A 19,297-nucleotide genomic window follows, 5' to 3' on the forward strand; every position below is an offset into this window, starting at 1 on the left:
TACTTTTAGCAGTGAAAGCATCTCTGTGTTGCTTGTCCTTCCCATTCTTACATGGGGAAGAAATTATTAATCTCTAGTTTGTGGCTGCTTGTTGCTCCTAAGCCATATTTTACTGTGTTGAATCCCTCTTATAGCAGGTGACAGCATTTATGTGTGCTTGTGTATCTGCATTGTTCACTGTCATCACAAGTGAAACTGAGCTGTTTATGTTCGAGTTGGAGCTAATAAATTGTGAAGGGTTACTTTAACTGAAGGAGAGGAGACTTCAGAACACACTGAGTCTATACAAGTATCATCAGAGCTATGAAAGCAAGAAAACGTGTGTGTGTATAAAGGGACACCGTATTACTGACTAAATTAACATTATATAGCAAGCTAGAAACAGTTAGTCTGTTAATATTTTGAGCTTTATATTAAAGTGGTCTATTTTTTGCTAATCTGTAGAATGAACATATTTGACTAAAAATGCCAGTTTACCTGCAGATAGAGTTCCTCATAATATGGAGCAATAGTTCCTTTTCTTTAAGGTATTACTCCTCTGTTACTAATATGTTGTGCTTAACCACAAATAATTATACAAGACGTTACTGTGATGCTGTTTACTTAAATTTCTGTGATGGTGCACATCAGGCTGTGCTGTAGACATGATGCAGTAATATAAATCAAGCATAAATACACATTTAAAAGCTTAACAGCTCTGTGAATTTTGGGGTGTTCTGTTTGTTGTAAAATCTGAAAAGGAATTCATTCTACATATTACATATTCAATCTTATTTCTAACGCTCTTTTTTTTTTTACAGCCCACCTGCTCTGTGTAGTGCATCTCAGCCAGTTTAAAATTCTTGTCCAGCATGGCCACGCGTGCTTGGACTTGATAAAATGATGTCCCATCTTCTCCCTAATAAAGAGACAAAGAGATTAAAACATACAAAAGCCAGGGAGCACTTTTGAGCTTTGCAGAGAGAAAAAACTTTTCAAGAATTGCAAAGCTGCATTTTTTTATAAGGACCACTCACAGAGATTCAGCTAAAAGGAATTTCATTAATATCAACTCCAGCAGAGACTTGCTGTACAATGAATGCTGGATTTCCAGTTCCATCATAAGACACATTTTTAAGAGAAGTGTTGAATTATTCAGGTGTCATTGCATAAAAATGTCAAATACCGTATTGCATTTCATTGGAGAATACTAATAATTAGCCAATTAGTCAGAAATATTATTGCCACCCTTAAAGCTCTTTATCTGCTATATTTGTGATCAGTGCGTTGGGCCTTTCCTCACCATTTCCTGTGAAACTTTGTCTACGATCTCGTTTGTTTGCCGCAGGAAGTGGAGGGTTGAGACATCACCCAGCGCAGCAAAGCACCTACAAAATAAAAGGGAGAGAAAACCATAGAGGAACTAAGCAATTAAGCAGCAGATGGTGACAGAGAAAGTCAAACAGAAACAGAAATAAAGAGAAATATATTCAGTTTAGTGGAGGAAGAATGCATTTCTGGTCAGTGAAAACTTGTTCACTTAATGAACTGAGATAAATTAAAGCTCTTTCTCTAATTAGCCTTTAGATTCAGTGTGAGAAGCTGAGAAATACACAGGCACATCTTAGCATTTGGCCACTTTATTACCAACTCTCTGTGAACAGTTGCATCAGATTAATGAACAAGTCATGAAAGAAAAAAAGTTTAAAAACTCCTACTGTCTGACTCTTTTTTTTCTGCTTCCCTCTCTCATTAACATCACTTCCCTCCCTCATTAACATTATCCACTCCAGACAAAACTGTTTCTTTCCCCGATTTCATGATTTATGCAATTCAAGACGATGCCTAACGAACAGCATATGCATTATTAATGACAGGGAATTCAAATTTGAAAGGTTTCTCAAAACAGAGAGAACTAAAGATGGAGAGAGAGGAATAAAATGATAGAAAATTAAAAACTGTCTTTGATGATAAATGAAGTTGGGGGGGGGGGGGGGGGGGGGCTCTGGCAGAAACACAGCCATCGGCCGTGCGTGTGCAGAGGGTATACTTCTATTATGTTGTGGGGACATTTATCTGGTTATAAAATAATATTTCAAGGAACTATCTGATTATCTTTAAGGTACAAAAATCAAGCTGTATAAGCTGAATCTGTATATTTTAGATAAAAGAATCGGTCAGAGGAGTACAGGTTATAGTAAATGTCCAGGAAATGAATGTAAGTCAATGTAATGTCCTCTGAAGTGATGAAAAACAACTGCCCGGGAGTGCGCAAGTGTGTCCAAGAGTGTATTTCTTCATTCCAGGTGATGAAGGTGCCCTTGTTGCCTCTTTCCTCTTTTTTTCTCTCCAGCCCCAGAGATAAGTCTCACTTGCAATGACGACTGATACTGAATGTAATTATTCCGGAGACAAGAACATTACTTTGAAAGGGCTTTGTGTGTGGCTGTGTGTGCGTGCGTGTTTGTGTCGTGCTGACCTTTCTGCGATGTGCAGCTGGCAAGCCTCTAGAGCCAGCTTGCTGAGTGTCTTCCACATGGCTTCAGTCTCTGGTGACATCTCCAGAGTCTCGAGGAAGGCTGTGGCTCTGGAAAATACACGCACATGCACAAGTAGAGCTGAGCCAGGTGGCAAGACAGAACATAAAGCAAGTATTCTGTGCTGCAGATACCGACCACAAATGGTGTGTAAAGATAAGGAGCGGCAGAAGAGCTGCAAATATCGAGGAAACTGTGTTACAGCAGCCACTCCCAAATTTAAGTCTGAATTGGAAAATCTTCTACGGCCTTTTCATCACTTTTAAATATGCTTTAATTCAGTTTAGTCTAAGTTTTTATCTTGTTTTTTAGTCAGACTTGTTGGATACTGGACCGTAAGACAGATAAAGTAAAAAAATAAAAATAAATTAGCCTAATTTGGCTGATGCAAATGTCCAAATGGAAAAAACAAGGAACTCCAAAGTAAGGATGAAGAGAAGGTTAGTGAACATGATACCAAGAACATTAAACTGAAGCAGGAAGATGGCATTATAGATACACACGAGGGGGACTGGTGATTAGACACAGGTGACCCAAAAAAAACGTCTTTTCATAAATCTGGATCAAGTTGGTTCCTGAATGTCCCAAATTCATTCTTCAGCAAGACAATCACAATAATAGCCCCACATATAGAGCCATAAAGAAGATGTTTTGTATTACTGTATGAAGTAAATCAATGAATAAAACCTATGCATGGTCCAGTGTTTCACTATAGCATGCTCTACAAAAACATAAAGCAAGTCACAATGGACCGTGAGATGTTCTGATCTAATAAAGTCTGCTGAGGAGATCAGTGGACATGTTAGAAAGATTATTACTGGTATGACCTGAAAAGATGCTGAACTTCTTCAATGTGACAGCTGCTAAAGAGGGGCCAGGGCTATCTTCTTAATCTAATTCAATCACATTCACCAACATTAGTAAAATAGAATTTAGAAGACTTATTTGACAGATTAGCAGATTAGAAAGATCATGATTTATAAGAATAATGAGAGGAATAACAAATAGCTCCCCAGAAGGCACAAAGCTGTAACATTACTTTACAAAATAATTGCAATAACACAGTGATCTTTTAACTCAGATCATGAGTGGATGAAATAAAATGCCTGATTTCCACATTCAGTGGTACTTGTCCCATTGTAAAGTATAATTTTTGCTTTACGTGATTCATAGCTTAAAAATAAAATCTGTACTTATCATATCTATTAGCTCACCCTATGTTCATCTAATGTCTGAAAAACAGAGGTTTAAGCTCCGCCCCCTTTAAGACAACCTTCTACTTATTGGCTACCCCGCACAAACAGAAAGCTATCTTCTCTCACTGATTTAACACAGAGACAAGTGTATATAAAATGTTAGGAAGAAAGGACTTAAAACAGTATGAAACCTAAACTTATTGGCTAATGGCGATTACTGGTACATTATGGACCTGCTAATATGGACATTCACCACTATAACTGAAGATAACAGAGTATTTAAAAGAACCAAGAAGATTCCCATAAGACCACAGAGAGTGCAATTAAACTTTTCTGTCTCTTATTACCCAAAATTATGCCAACCTAAACTTCACAGCATTGTGCTGAAAAACCTGATAATGTAACCTTGACTGGAATAATCAAAATAAAACAATTGATTCCCTAAATTTATTTACATTATGCCTCTTCCAGAAGCTTTTCTACTGTAGCTGACTTTAGTGACATTGTCAGCAAAGGCCTGACGGTGCTCAGCGGAGGACCAAATGACCTCCTCCACACACAGTTCCATGTCAAAACAATACTATATTCAGTTAAAAGTTGTAAACTGTTTCTCAAAATATATGAGTTTCAAAAATATAGTCATGATTTTTCAATTCCTTATTTGGTAGTTTGAGCTTAAAAATTTTAATTCCAAACTTTGTATGACAATTTCTTCCTATGAAAGAAGACCATTAAACATATAAGCAACCAAATTCCTCCTAAAGACTCTCAAAGTGCTAGAGGAAGGAGCTGAGTTGATGCTCCTCTGAATAAGAGAGGTCAGTTATAATTATTTACTCCATCTGATGAGGTGGCTTCACACGAGCATCCTTTCGGAGGTGATCAAATCACAACACGCTGAAGGGAAGGATTATATCTCCCAGCTGGCCTGGAAGTGCTGAGGAAATACTCGAGAAGAGCTGGAGGAAGCTGCTGGATAAAAGGACATCTGGCCTGTTCTGCTCACCCTACTGTCACTGCGCCTCTGACCCAGAAAAGTGACGGGTGCAAGGAAGGACGGACGGATGTTCACGCTGCATCGTCATTTTGATAGGCTGTATGGTTTTATTTAGTGGGCTGTACTCACCTGTTATAATCTCCATCATCAACAGCCGTACCAAACTCAATGAGGCCTTCGTCGAGTGTGTATGTCACCATGTTGACGCCCTCTGTCACAATCACATCCGTCCTGCCATCGGCTCTTTTGAGATCCACAATGTCTCCCTGACAAAGAAAGGAGATACATATTATGCATAGGTATGAAACCTCTGCGCTGTGTTAATAAAGTGGAAAACGTGTTTTTCGTGCTACTACATTTATTAGACAGTTTAAGCCAGAAAATGCTTAATCGATGAAGCTTTTACTTATAAAAATACATTTTGTCAGGTTTTTATATTCTGCAATTCTGCAGTATGCATGGACACAGGTTTACAACATCACAGCTTCATTAGTGGGTCAGTCCAGTCGACCACCATAATCAACTTGCACCCTCCAAATTCACATTATGGATGCTTTTAGCCAAGAAAAACAATGAGTACACTTAAATATACTTGCATAATTATAATGAAAGTTTTTGTTAAACCTTTATTTAACAAGATAAGAATGTCTTTCTTTTTGGAGAGTGTTCTCAGCCAATATATGCAGCATTAGCAAAGCAGGGTTTTTTTCTAGAAACCAGAGTGCGTAAAGAAAAGTTTCACAAGTACGTGGAGAACAGAAGTGCACACAGATTGGCCTTGGAACAAACATGATGGGCGTATGTTTCCCAGTTTGGCTCTTCAGAAGTTTTACGCTTTTGTTTTTCACATATTATTAGATAAAGGCATCAAAATAACGTTCCACATATATGGCTGGATGTATCACCAAGATAGCTGCTGAGTAGCAAAGTATATCAGAAATATTAAATTTCAAAATTCAATTTATTTTAAGCCAGTTTTAGTTATACTGCACCCCTTCACAACTACAGTCATCTCAAGGCACTTTGGTACCCAATAATATGGTGATTATTAATGAGGATTTCCACTAAACACTATGAAATCAAATACTTTTAAAGGAATTATGACCAGCTCATAACAGCAGCAATTCTTTGTCCATTACTACCCTCTGCTATTGTCTACAAAATAAAAATGTCTTGCACAAAGCTCAGTGCACTTTGCAAAAACATAAATCAGCCACACAAGAGGCTGCTGCGATGGTTTTTGTTATTAATGAGAACAGCAGCAAGTGTTAACGCAAGCAACTTTCAAAACCCTGCGCACACCAGGGGCGACTAACTGCCTCAGGACAGCGGCACAAAAAGCTGGTTCTCTGTTAAGGCTTTGCCAGCAACACAAAAAGGCTTGAGAACAGTAAAAATACAAAAACATGCAGCTTCAGTATAAACACTGTGGAGATATTAAAAATAAAAAGGTTTATCAAAACAAGCCGACCAGGGCAGATGCAGAGCCTCCAGTTAACGATGCCGACCATACTTAAATCACACTTACAAAGAAAACAAAAGCTCACCTTGACGGGGAACATGGTGACGGTCTCTGGGCTGTCAATGCTGTACCAGATGCAGAGGTTTCCCCGGTTTTGGGAGACCACCACATCGCTGCCAGGCACCCACTGGACGTAAGAGCAGAAACTCAGCAATGTGGTCTTCACGCCAGACTGTATGTCGTACAGATGGAGCTGCAGAGGACAGAGAAAGATAGAAAGATATAGAAATTCCTATTTTCATCATCAGGAAATGGTTTCAAGTCCAACAGTAAAGGCAAAGTCCAGCAAGTGTCACTGTACATAAGAATGGATTTCTCCAATTCCAGCTGTGACCATTAAATTTAAAGTTCGTAAATATAGAGTCCAGAGAGTTAATCTGGTTTATCTTCGCATAAAATAAAAAAATAGGTTCTATACAAAGGTAACAAAACCACTTTACAGTCCATCAAAGCTCATTTGTATCCACAATAATATTATATTTTTATTATATACTGTATAATTTAAATGTTTCATAGGAAGTTTATGCCGACAGTACTTTGCACCAGATTATCTTTTGCTATCTTTAAAATAGTCATTTCAAGAGTATTCAGAGCATCATCATCAGTGTGTGAATGGGTGAATGACTGAATGTAGTGTAAAGGGACTAAGTAAAGCGCTATACAAATACAGGCCATTTAGCATTTAGCATTTTACCATCATGGATCACCACTTAAAGTCAGGCTAAGTTGAATTTATTTAGATTTATTTTATTTGAATCATTGATTTATTTTTTGCACCTGCATTTGTTGGTTTAGTTTACTTATAACCTCATTAGCTCAGGAATGTAAGTTCCAGGCCCACTGCACAGCAGACCCACACTCCTTCCACCTGTTTGTTTCCTTTGGCCATGTCTCCATACCTTATTTTATTTTAATTCTTGAACTTCTGTAGGTACACTGACTCTTGGTTGTGACATCCTCTTTATAGCCAGTCTCTGGAATAAGCCAAGCCTTTATGTTTTCTTTGTTGTGGCAAAAATATGTAACTAGTACTTGGATTTTGGGGTGCATTTGAAGATATAATGTGGTTATTCTTCGATCTATAGAAAACCTGGTTGGTGAAGTTTGTTACCTTTAGGTAGGAGACCTTAAAAGTGAAAGAGTTGTTTCTCCTTGTCCACAGTACAAAAATAGGCCTTATGCATCTTCTAGTGTTAGGTCCATAATTTGTTGGACCTTTTGGCACATTAGGTCATTGTCAACCGTCCTAAAAATGTTTGTAAAAACTCCTTAAATTAAAGCTGAAAGTATGCACTTCAAACGCATCTTAATAGTCTTGTTTAAAACCCACTGGTTTACACAACAGGTTTTACTTCTTTTTATTCCATCCATCTGTTCTCTCCCACTTATTCTTGTCTAGGGCGAGAGGCAGGGTACACCCTGGACAGGTCGCCAATGTGCCACAGGGCTAACACACAGAGACAAACAACCATTTACACCTATGGGCAAATTAGAGTTACCAATTAATGTAACCCCACTAACTGCATGTCTTTGGACTGTGGGAGGAAGCCAGAGTACAGAGTACAGAAAACCCAAGCAAACATGGGGGGAACATGCCAACTACTGACAGCAAGACCCAAGCCTGATGGTGGAGCTGAACTCAGGACCTTGCTGTGAGGCAACAGCGCTATCTACCATGCCACCATGCTTTTTAATTCTTTCTTTTGAAATATACTACCTAAAATATCATGCTATGCATGAGAAAATGTGATAGATTAGATTGCATTTTCCTTTTCATCTTCCTTTTAGACCACCCTTGTTCTAATTGGCTGCTACTGGAAACCAAAATGTTTGAAAAGCAGGTAGAAGGGTACCCCAGCTCTGTGTGCCTGCATTTAGAGCAGTCTAGCCTAAAGCCTAAACACTTGGCCCACTCCCTTCTTTCTTTGAAAATGTAACCATGTTTGACATTCCACATACACTTTATGGCTTTATTATTACTTACATCCTTTATAGTATAATTTGTTGCCGCTGTACCATCTCTGGATTAACATTTTAGGTTTTCGATATATGACAGCAGAACACTTAAAGTAAAGATTCGATAGGAAATATTTTGCTAGCAACCTGTTCTTGTAGGTTGAGGTTTACATTAGCATAGTTAAACTCATTTGGCTTGAACAAAGTTGATTAACATCCAGCAGCTCCACGTGAAAACTCCCACTGCAATAATCTGTTCCACTGTGCACTTGATGAGAATGTAGATTCTATAAGCTACAGAGACTCCCGCAGCACTTAATGTGCATGTGTGAGTATGTCAGACCGCCCGCTGATGTAATCAGCTTCCTTAATGCCCTCCCCACACCCACCATCACTAATTTTAATAATGCTTTGTCTATAGTCTCACCCGGGTGCTCAGCTTGCCAACTTTAAAATGCAATGAGGACAAGCAGCCTGTTGATAAGGTCATCTGAAAGCAAGGAGCAATTAAAGAAACATTTTATGACTCTTTACTGTTGAAAAAATAAATGGGAAAATGAAATTTCTCCCAGATTGTGGAGTATACGGAATTGCAGTTGGGAAACCACCATTAGTGCTGTAATAAAGGTAAAAGTTAATAACCACTGCAGATCAGATGAATTAACATTTACAGTAAACCTGGGCATAAAAAACATTTCACTGAAAAAAAAATCTGCACACGAGCCACAAAGTTTTTCAGTGATTGCAGAGATTTTTTTCTGGCACTAATTACCGTCAAACTTTTCTATTCTTCTACTTCTTCTTCAAGTCATTGATGGTCATAAATATTTTACAATCTCTTTCGCTAAAGTTGATTTTGCATATACTAAAAGGAAACTTGTACACTAGATTTGTAAAACTGAATTATGTGTCACAGCAAGTCACACTGGAGGAAAAAGTTAGACTCCACAGAGGGATTCTCAATTACCTGAGTTCTCCTTGTCTTTGCCCCAAGGCTTAAACATCAAACTTTTTTTTTACCCCGAGGCAACAACTGACAGCATCTCGCTGCTGCTCTCATCCTCCACACAAGGCCTCTGTGAATCTCAGCAACCTCTTACATATAACCAGAGGAAAATGAATACTGTTTTTTAAATGGGGTCTATGACAGCAAAATTAATGTTTTCCCACTTATATGACATAAGACGTAACTAAAGGAAAAAAAAATTAGTTTTGTGCAAAAAAAAAAAAAGGCTTTTAAATAGGGACAGTTCAACGTCATGAAGAATTAACATTTAAAGGCCTAGTTTGCTTTTACTCCATCCAGATTATTATATACAGTACGATCTATATAGAGATGTCTGCCTTCCCTGGAACATATCTGTACCAATTAGAGCTCAACTTGTGAATTTCTTAATACAATATAATCTTTCCCAGACATTAAACATCGTTATAAAAGCAGATTAAATGTTCACGCTACACCAGAAAGCACTTTCCAATTTTCCTCTAGTCTTATTGTTTTATTCTTTTGTTGATTAATCTTACTCCTTTGGGACTCAAAAACAGCGGGACAAGTGGGAACCGTGTCATTTAAAGGGATCAAAAGCCAAAAAAAGAAAAGTTGGTAACCTCTGATTTAAACCCTATAGCTAACATTTCATGCCTTTCATGGTTAATTTATGGCACCCCCTGGTGGCAAAGACGGTTTCACATTTATCTTGACTGTCAGTCAGAAAGGCTGGATGACCAAAATGGTTCAAAACAGAGCCACAGCGCCTGTTTTGGATGATGGACATGGCCATAACTAAAGAAATGCCCCTAGCATTGACAGCCTTTTCTACTTTCCTCATCACACTGTCTATCATTTGCCCCCTCACTCTCTTTTTGCCTCTGGGTCTCTATCTCATTGTGCCGAGGTTTTATTCTTACCCGCAGCTTCTTGTCCCTGAACAGCAGTTTGCACCCGGTTTCATTGAGCTCCAGCCAGTCAATCTTGGAGTCGTGGCTGATGGTTCCCAGATTGTAGCCTCCGGCCAAGTCCACTGAGGGGAGAAATAAACCGACAGATTAACTGAGTCAGACTGCCAGTGTCTAGCTAACGCTGGCCTTTTATTCAAGATCACAAATCAGCTAGTTCTTTTATAATTTTCCATAATTCTATCAGGCAGAGCCTGAGCTGTTTCTCTGCTCTCAAAATGTACCTTCTTTGGGATCCAGCTGATATTAGTGTGCTGATGTGAGGCCTATACAGTCTTTTTAATTAAAATGGGGGTTATTGTCCACACAGAGCTAACTGACTTTATACTGCAGTTATTGTAGGTATATTACTTTAGGAGTTTAATATTATGGTAAGTAATCATATGGGCTGGCTGAGTTCCTATATGCTATGACTTGGTCAAATACTACCAGTTTTCACTGAGTTGTATTTGGAACAAAAAGGTGGAATTATCCTCTTTGAGGCACAGGTACCTGTGTATGGGCCTCAGTAAAGTGAAGTTCAGTTACATAATGATTTCATTTATGCCTGTTTGCTTTCCTCTTGTGAAGAGTCTCTGCAACCTGCTGTTACCCGTAACACCCTCCTCTGCGTAGCTCTGGGGAGACATTTACTTTTGCGCATAATATATGTACAATATGACTGAAAATGTCAAAAGCAACAATCTAGATCCAATTAACAAGTATGACTTTAATGTCTTATTTATAAATGCTATTAATATATGTTATATGCTCCCCTCAATGACCAGAGGCAGACTTTCATTATGAAGAACATGGCCTTATAACTTCATTTTTAGTCAGCCCATCATACACCATGCTGTCTAGTAGGCCTCCATAATATATTCACCCGCTGCTTAGAATAGTCCCCGAAAAATCTACTGTTTCGTCCTGTTTACATAATATTAGCCTAAAACACTTTTATAAGCACATTTATAAGATAAAACTTTCTTGAGGATGTTTTATGTTTTCAGTACAAACCAAAAGCCTTCAAGGTGTGGGCCAAAGACAAATAATGATTATTTCATGGGAAAATGTAATTAATTTATGAGAACATGAATTACCTTTATGTTTAACTATTACAACTAAGGGTGTACTCACAATATGCAATCTGTACCATGCTGAGCACATCTGACACCCAAAGTTTCTTTAACTGCGACCTGGCCACTGAAAGACTCAAGCACAGTATTCCAATACTTCCTCAACGACAGCCTCCATTAAAATCTCTGTGGTAAATAATTAATAAATATAAAGGGAATGTGAGAGAACAGCCTGCCATAGCTCACAAAAATGGTCCAATTAAGCCACAAACGCATGAAGCCGTGTGTGCTTTTGAAAGAGACAGACAGCGAGCACAAGGGGGAGGAGCTAACATGCTGAGACTAACTGGGGTGTGTTCAGTCACTGAGCGCAGCGTGAGCTCAGGTCATCGGGGGAGTGGGGAGGGACTATGCCTACTGCAAAAGCACCCTGAGTGTTAAATCCTTTTCTGAACCTGGACAGTCACATTTTGAATAGACACAATTACAGTCTCACTTTCTCTCTCTCTCACACACACACACACACACACACACACACACACACACACACACACACACACACACACACACACACACACACACACAGAGTTTTTTTCTTACCAATAGCAATAGTCTTTATGTCAATCAGATAAGCGAGCTTCTTGTTGTCTTCAACTCCTTTCTGCTTCCTCTCATTTAGTCGGACACTAGACACACACACACACACACACACACTTGGTTTAAATGACATGACTGCATTCAGCGAGATATGGTTTTATCAAGTAATAACCCAGCATTAGTGCAGCATAACTGGCTTCAGCTGCTCTTCATTATGTTAAATCCCAGGATGAACCTGGTCATGAATTTGTCATGCTGCAGTGTCCAGCCGGAGGCGAGCAGCAGCCAGAGTATCCGACAGCCATCAGTCACAGAAAGGCTGACAGCGCTGACACTTCTGACAGCTCTGAATACATTAACATAGATGTGTGCTGACTAGTTGGTTTAGCCTCACTGACTCCTGCGGACTCCTTACTGTAATGATGCAGAGGATTTCTCCAAAACTCAATACCGCCATCTAATGGTCATGGCTGAAAGCACTTATGAGAACGCATCAGGGTTAATGTTTGTGTCTCTGTTTGTACCTTATGTATATAAATTTGTCATTTTTTTAATTGTTCAAGACAGGAAAAAAATTTGGATTTCTCTTTAGTTTTTCAGTATATTACAAATGCTGTATTCAAAAAGATAATGCATGTTTGAATAATCCAAAATATTCCTGTTTGGAAGTGAGATATTGATTTCATTGCCAATATGCAAAACTATCATTCATTGCAGGTTCAGGCTATTACCATAAATCAATTTTTGGACAATTTTGTAAATGGATGATGAAAGATGTGCTCGTGACACTGCTGCTGAATCGTTTTTGTTGCAGGGCACGGTGACATAAATGTTTGTAATCGCCTGAAATTTCTCCTAGTGTGACTTTTAATCAGAATTATACAGTTGCAACCCCCATCAGCAGATCACTAATACTGCATGCGTGGGACTGTTTCACATCTGTTCCTTAGAACCAAACAAACCGGTTGAGGTGCTCGAGTGTTACTCAACAGACTGCTTCTGCATAATTATGAGGAACGGAGCCAACCTGATGAGGTGGGGGTTCATAAATTCCGTGCGAACTGATCCCAGAATCTCGTTGCTGCTGTACTCCACCAAGCTCAACTCCCCGGCATTAAATATCATGCACACCTGAAAACAGAAACAAGAACAGGGCTGTGAATACAGCAGAGTGAAGAATGTACTTTTATGGACAACATGACAGGACCTGATATATAACCTCCTTCGCCGAGATAATTATATTTACTAAACACTAGGCCTTTGTGCTCCTTGGCAAGCCTCTAAATGTGGTTTGGGGGTTTTTTTTAATAAGAAAACAAAAACAATTTGCACACTGTCTAAATGGTTAGTGTGTACTCACTGTTTCATTTTCAAAGAAGAACTTTTCATTTCCCCCAGAGCCAGTCCAAGGCACCTGGGAGAGGACAGAGAAAGCAAAATTAACTGTAATACAAATATTACAACAATACTGCGAACATAACACAATTACACAGTGTGAAGAACGCATTTACTGTGAGAATCTGACATTAATGTTTGTGAACCACACACTCTTATTGCGCCATAATGATGTGATTAACTGATTACTCATGTTTAGTTGTTAAGTATATGTGACAGAGAACAAAAATTGACAGTTTATGACCAAAAAAATGTAACAGCATGTCAGCTTGCATATTCTCTAGCATGGGGTTGCACGCCTATAAATGTTGGGTCTCTCTAGCCCATTGAACTAAAAGACCTTTTATTAAATGCAGAGACCTAACTTCAAAGCCTTCACCTGAATTTTTGGTCACAATGTTTCCCTTCTCCTATATTATTCCCTTCCAAGAGTACCACTCCTGTTACTTCTTTGTTTTATGGTATATTCTTTTATGGTATAATACTTGAGGTCCAACCTCGCTTAATTTATTTGTCAGGAGATCTCCCAGCAGGAGAGTATCTGATGTGTGAGCCATCAGGTAGCGATCTTTCCCCATGATCTTCACTTCTTCTATCTCATAACCGTAAAAGGACTTCAGGACAACCCGAGTTCCTGTGGAGAGGTTCTTTACTATCACCTAGAATTAAAAGAAACAAAACAAAACATATTCCATCTTTACTTACGGTTTTGAAATCCAGTAACAATCGATTCACACACACTGATATTTGATACTTTCAACCTGTTAATCCTGTTAAAACGACAGTCAGTTCAGTGTGGTGGTCATTCCAAGCAGCAAAGTTAATCGCAAGAGACTCCTTCTTGTGTGTGTTCATAATGTGTGTATTTATTGTATAGTTTTAATTACTACTTTGCTTTTGCAAATTAGTGTGGCCTACAAGTAATGTGGTGTGCGGCACAGACTCATGCTTATTCCTATAAAAATAAAAATATTAAATTAAAAACATGGCTTTTTTTTTAAAAGATATTTTCTTAGAATTAGCAATTAGTGTTGTTTTTCCCTATTTTCTAAGGGTAACATTATAAACAACAACAAATTATCTATGGGAAATAATAAAAAAAGGCAGATATATTAATGTTTGATGGCTTAAAAATAATGAAAAACAAACAAGATGTGTATTTCCAGCATGGCTTTTTTTCCAGACTACTGTAAACATAATTTTCTGCTACATTTAATTTGTCAATTAAGAAGAAAATCAGATAAACAAAAAGGCTGGATGATTGTTTTCGGAGCTCATCTCTTTCTTAATCATACAGGGCTGCTTGTTGCACCTGAATTCATTAAGTCTGCATTACTGCTCTCACAAAATCAACGGGGCTGTTTTCACATCGTCTGTTAATTAGCAGAAGAAGGAGAGCAAAGAGACGTCTGAAATTGCCTATTTGGTTGTCTGTTTGTCTAATTTAGTGAAATTACAAACACTGTGGTTCAGCACTGATGATTTTCTTGTTGCCTGGCTGTTCCTACCTGGCTCAGGCCAACGTAGGTCACTTCATACTTGTTCTTGTAGATGGTTCTTCGCAGGCAGCAGTCAAACAGCTCCACTCCCCCACACAGTGTTCCCTGTTGAGACACAATCAACAATTAAACACCTAAAAAACGCAATTTACATTTTCTAATCTGTTTTTTTTTGGTCATTTTCAGATGGTAGCAGCACAGAAATAATAGTTATTGTAGAACATACATGCTTTCAGAGTCATCATAGGCTGTTGGAGTCAAGAGTTGGTGAAAAAAATGGACACCAAAAGGCATCTTAACACAATGTTGAACTTAAAGTCACACTGCAGGTTAAAATAACGTTTTTTTTAACCTTTATTTAAGCAGACAGTCACAGAATGCGTTAGATCAAGTATTTACAGCGCAGAGGCGTGATCCGTCTTTCTTCCAGGCCAAGCTGGTGATTGTGTAGAGGTTGGAAATTTCTTTAGGTTTGGCTTCATCCCACATTCCTCTCCTCGGAGCCCAATTAAACACCCGCAACCTGGACAAACATCACAAAGGAAAAACAAACTTAGCAGAAACATCATGATAAACTTTCACTTTAACTGTAAAGCTGCCACACACCGACCGGTCAAAGCTGCCAAACACCACAGATTCCCCACTGGGGCTGGCGACAGCCACGGTGAACTCCTTCTCTGTTCGGTCGCGGCTGTAGTCGAAGGTCTGCAGGATGTGTCCCTCTCTGCTGTAGGCCACCACCTTCTTGTCACAGCCCCCCACCATGATGCTGTTTGCACCCCAGGCTAGAGCGTAGGGTGGGCACGAGTGTGTCAGAAGCTTACCCTGTGGCAAGTAAACAAATGTGTGAGAAGATATGTGTTGAATGGTGTAGAACTTTTAAAATAGGAATAAAAAATGCATGAAGGCAAACAATCTGTAGCTGTGTTCACTCATGCACTGAAGACCTGAACTTTTCCAGACATGCTGGAGGTGCAGTCACATTAAAAATTAAATCTTTTCTAACCCTCCAGCTCATTAATACACACTCTGTGTGACGTCTGATTGCATCAATACGAGAACAGTGCAGGTAATAGTCTGGTAAATTTAAAGCATGTAAGTGGTCATCCTGTTTCCTGCCTCCTGTGTGCTGTATGCAGGCAATACTAGACTAAACGTGCCATGGTTCTTGTTATATCTGTGTCTGTCAGCAGGTTTATTCTTTTAAGTCTTCCTGGTACTTTCTCTGTTTGTTTTTTTCTTTTAGTTACTTCCTGTTTTACTTAGTTTTAGTTTTTTTCTTTCTTCTTTTGCTTCTTTCCCTCCTTCATCATCAGGAGTCTCTTATTTGTGCCTCCTCTTCTTCTGCTTCCACCAGTCGGTGACCTGAAATTCAGTCTGATGTTTACCATGCTGCAAAATCTCTCAATTCCCAAAATGCATCTAGAGAACAGAGGATAACAGAGGAGGCTTGTTGGAATTGCTGGAGGATACACAGGTGTATCCTTCAGGGAAGTGTTTTCATCTTAAGTGTATAAAAGAGGTGTGACACACAGCTGGAATATACGGACCAAGATTATTTAAATGCTTGTTGCACGCGTCTTAGATGGGACTAAGACGTGAGCAGAGGTGTTGATGATGTGCAATTTGGGAAATGAGAAAGGGGAATTATTTGCCCCACGCTCATTAGTTCACGTGTTTGACTGTTTCCACTTGTGCCTAGGGTTGATGCGTGTGCATAGATTATCCTGTATTTCTCCTTTTCTTGGGTGTTTCCCAGTTTGCCTCATTATGCTCTGTGTTTTTTCTGTTTCATTCACTTTAAGACTTGATGTTCTTGTTTTTTGTTTTCTGTTCTTTTTTTTTAACCACTCCTTAAAGGCCTGTTTTTTAATTCATTCTGTGTGACTCCTGCTTCTGCTCATGACAAAGCAGAATTTTTCCTATAGTGAGAATGCGTCTGAAAATGATCATTTCCATCAGTGAAAAGAACAACTTTGTACAATGTCTTAACCTGATTTCCCAACATTTTCTGGATTTCATGTGTGAAAAAACAGCTCCTGTAGGTGAATTGTACCTGTGATTCCCCTGAGCCTTCATCATCAAAGAAGTACCGCACAACTGTCCCATCAGCATGGCCCGATATGATCCCTTTACCAGAGACACTGACACAGAGCAGAGATCTTAAAAATGACACGCAGTGCCCGCAGAACAAATGCAGCAAAGCAGACAATTATTTCACAAGCTATACACATGGGAAATAGCTCATAACTTTAATAAGGTCAGCCCACACTTCACGCTGGGACCCTTGTACAACTTTTTGGTAAAAAGAAAAAAAATCTTTTTGATTTTGATTTTATGGTATTTATACAAAGAAATCCTAATCATAAAAGCAGTTTCTGCACAGTAGTTCCTATTTTCAAGTTTATCAGCTCATCTTCAGACTCAATACATATATGTGTGTGTGTGTGTGTGTGTGTGTGTGTGTGTGTGTGTGTGTGTGTGTGTGTGTGTGTGTAAAGATATTTTAAGCACTCACTTTGATGCCAGTGAGACAACCCAGGATTCTGTGGCGTAGATGGTTGAAGATTTGTTTGTCTGAGTGTTGGCAAGCCGAATCTGTAAAAAAACATCAGAGAACTTAAAATATCCTTAAAATATCCAAGTACACTGCGGTTGGATTTAGAGAGGAATACAAAGACTTAACATCCCAACTGGAAAAGGCTGTGAAAATATTTCACATTTACTGCATAAAGATGAAGTAATACAGATTTTTCCCAAGAGGTTTTAATGCATCTAAATTATGTTCTATAAATTCACTGATGCATATATTTCTTTTTACTAACATCTTTGTATTTGTATGTATGGGTACATTTCTAAATGAATTATTTATGATTCTGACAGTTTTTGAACTCTACAGAAAAAAGCTTTGACAAAGAAATCAGACCATGTGGAACTAAAATGTCTACAAAAATCTAAAGGATACAACTGTTATTCTACTACACCCATATATAATTCCTGATACTTTTACTTAATATTAAAAAAAAACGTGAAATATCCAAGACATACCTTGCCTTCAACTAATCCGTAGACAATAGCATTCTCTGCAGGCCAAAGAAGGCATGTCACAGCACTCTGCAATAAAGATAAGAAAATAACACAACCATGTTGTTGCAGGTGATGACACAAAGTTGAAAGACAGCTGAAAAATGTAATGTCATGTTTATAAGGAAAACAAAACTTATAACCCAATTAAAAACTAATACCAGAATAGATTCATCAACAGCTAAGCCCTGCAAAGTGTATTCACTTTGAACTCTACAAACAAAAAGGTTTGACAACCGAATCAGACCACGTGGAACTAAAATATCACAAAAATTTAAAGAACACAACTATTAGTCTACTACAATTATACACATGCGTAGAAAACAGAACATATCTGATCATTTTTTAATTTTATATGTCTAAATGATTTATAATAAAATATTTTAATCAGTCCTCATTTGTTATCCATGTCTTTGTTTTATGTAGTAGTAGATCGTAGTAGGTGCTCATATTAAACATGTTCAAAGTTTGAAAAAATAAAATGACCACAGTGTGTGTGCAAATAATCCCTGTGAGCCAAAAACTCAGGCTTTAGATTACTATTAACTCTCAGATTCAACAGCACAGAGACTCCATCGACATGCCCTTCAAACCTTTTGTTTGCATGCAGCAGCCAATTAAACACAGCTGGCATAAAGAGAGGAACTAAAACTACTTGCTTCAGAGGTGAGATTATCTGAGACAGGTGGACTAAATGATGATTAGTCTGAACTTTAAACTAAGCAAAGCTACACTGTGCAAAAGTATAAAACCATATGCTGAAAATGAGTTTAATAGATTCCTTTTATGGAAAGAAAAGTTTCAAGTTTTGACAAAAAGCATAGTCACTGCCACTTTTAGCGTGCTCCTCAAGGCAATAACAATGCATTAAATCACGTTTTCTTACCGTCTGAATAAATTTATTGCAGATGACTTTCTTGTCCCCCCTAGGAGAGACGAGAAAACCGATTAAAACTTCTGCTTCGAATTGTACCAAAATGTAAACTATTGAGAAAAATGGAACTAAGCAGAGGTAATTACCAGTCCTCTCCGATTCTGTAGACAAAGATGATATTGTCGGATTGGCCGATGGCAATTTTCGTGGAATCTGGTGAGAAGGCCATGTCATTTACAACATAGCTCTGCTTTCCATACTGAGAAAATAATACATATCAGTAATTATTATTATAGAAAAGCACTATAACATAATAACACACCAACAAACCCACAATGCTCCTGGCCTATAGAAATCTGTCATGGGGGCCCCGCGTGGTAAAACTGTAGGACCTGCTTGGGCAAACACACAGGGAGGCCCCACAGTGTAGGGCCAAGATGTGCCCTACATTTCAGCCCACAGTGGGCTGTCAACAGTGTGGGTTTCTCCACAGTGGCCTCACATGGGCCCCAAGAGGATATGTTTGCTGGATAGATACCCAGTTGCATTTAATATAGATTTTACAAAGCCACTTGGTGTAGGCTACAAATACAAGCACAGAGTTCAAAATAAATGGGTGTTGTCACAATGGCTACACCCATCTTTTATAT

At 38.5% G+C, this 19,297-nt stretch overlaps 1 protein-coding gene across 1 annotated transcript in view; it reads right to left on the reverse strand.

Moving 5' to 3' along the window:
* The window catches only part of ift172 (intraflagellar transport 172), a 54,517-nt gene that overhangs the window by 34,189 nt on the left and 1,031 nt on the right, over window positions 1-19,297 (reverse strand). Inside the window, exons 3-20 of the mRNA XM_085246133.1 lie at window positions 18,794-18,906; window positions 18,660-18,699; window positions 17,738-17,803; window positions 17,208-17,287; window positions 16,746-16,833; window positions 15,300-15,514; window positions 15,089-15,212; window positions 14,699-14,794; window positions 13,688-13,849; window positions 13,156-13,209; window positions 12,823-12,926; window positions 11,799-11,884; window positions 10,096-10,208; window positions 6,257-6,424; window positions 4,839-4,975; window positions 2,459-2,566; window positions 1,283-1,367; window positions 806-898 (exon numbers count right to left, since the gene is read on the reverse strand). Of these exons, the coding sequence (XP_085102259.1) occupies window positions 806-898; window positions 1,283-1,367; window positions 2,459-2,566; window positions 4,839-4,975; window positions 6,257-6,424; window positions 10,096-10,208; window positions 11,799-11,884; window positions 12,823-12,926; window positions 13,156-13,209; window positions 13,688-13,849; window positions 14,699-14,794; window positions 15,089-15,212; window positions 15,300-15,514; window positions 16,746-16,833; window positions 17,208-17,287; window positions 17,738-17,803; window positions 18,660-18,699; window positions 18,794-18,906 (1,932 nt within the window). The remainder of the gene's footprint in view (window positions 1-805; window positions 899-1,282; window positions 1,368-2,458; window positions 2,567-4,838; window positions 4,976-6,256; window positions 6,425-10,095; window positions 10,209-11,798; window positions 11,885-12,822; window positions 12,927-13,155; window positions 13,210-13,687; window positions 13,850-14,698; window positions 14,795-15,088; window positions 15,213-15,299; window positions 15,515-16,745; window positions 16,834-17,207; window positions 17,288-17,737; window positions 17,804-18,659; window positions 18,700-18,793; window positions 18,907-19,297) is intronic.

Source organism: Mchenga conophoros, linkage group LG15 (genome assembly GCF_057382185.1).
Source record: "Mchenga conophoros isolate Kocher_MC1m ecotype Shallow Benthic linkage group LG15, M_conophoros_male_GT1.1, whole genome shotgun sequence".
In the NCBI taxonomy this organism is placed as follows: Eukaryota; Metazoa; Chordata; class Actinopteri; order Cichliformes; family Cichlidae; genus Mchenga; species Mchenga conophoros.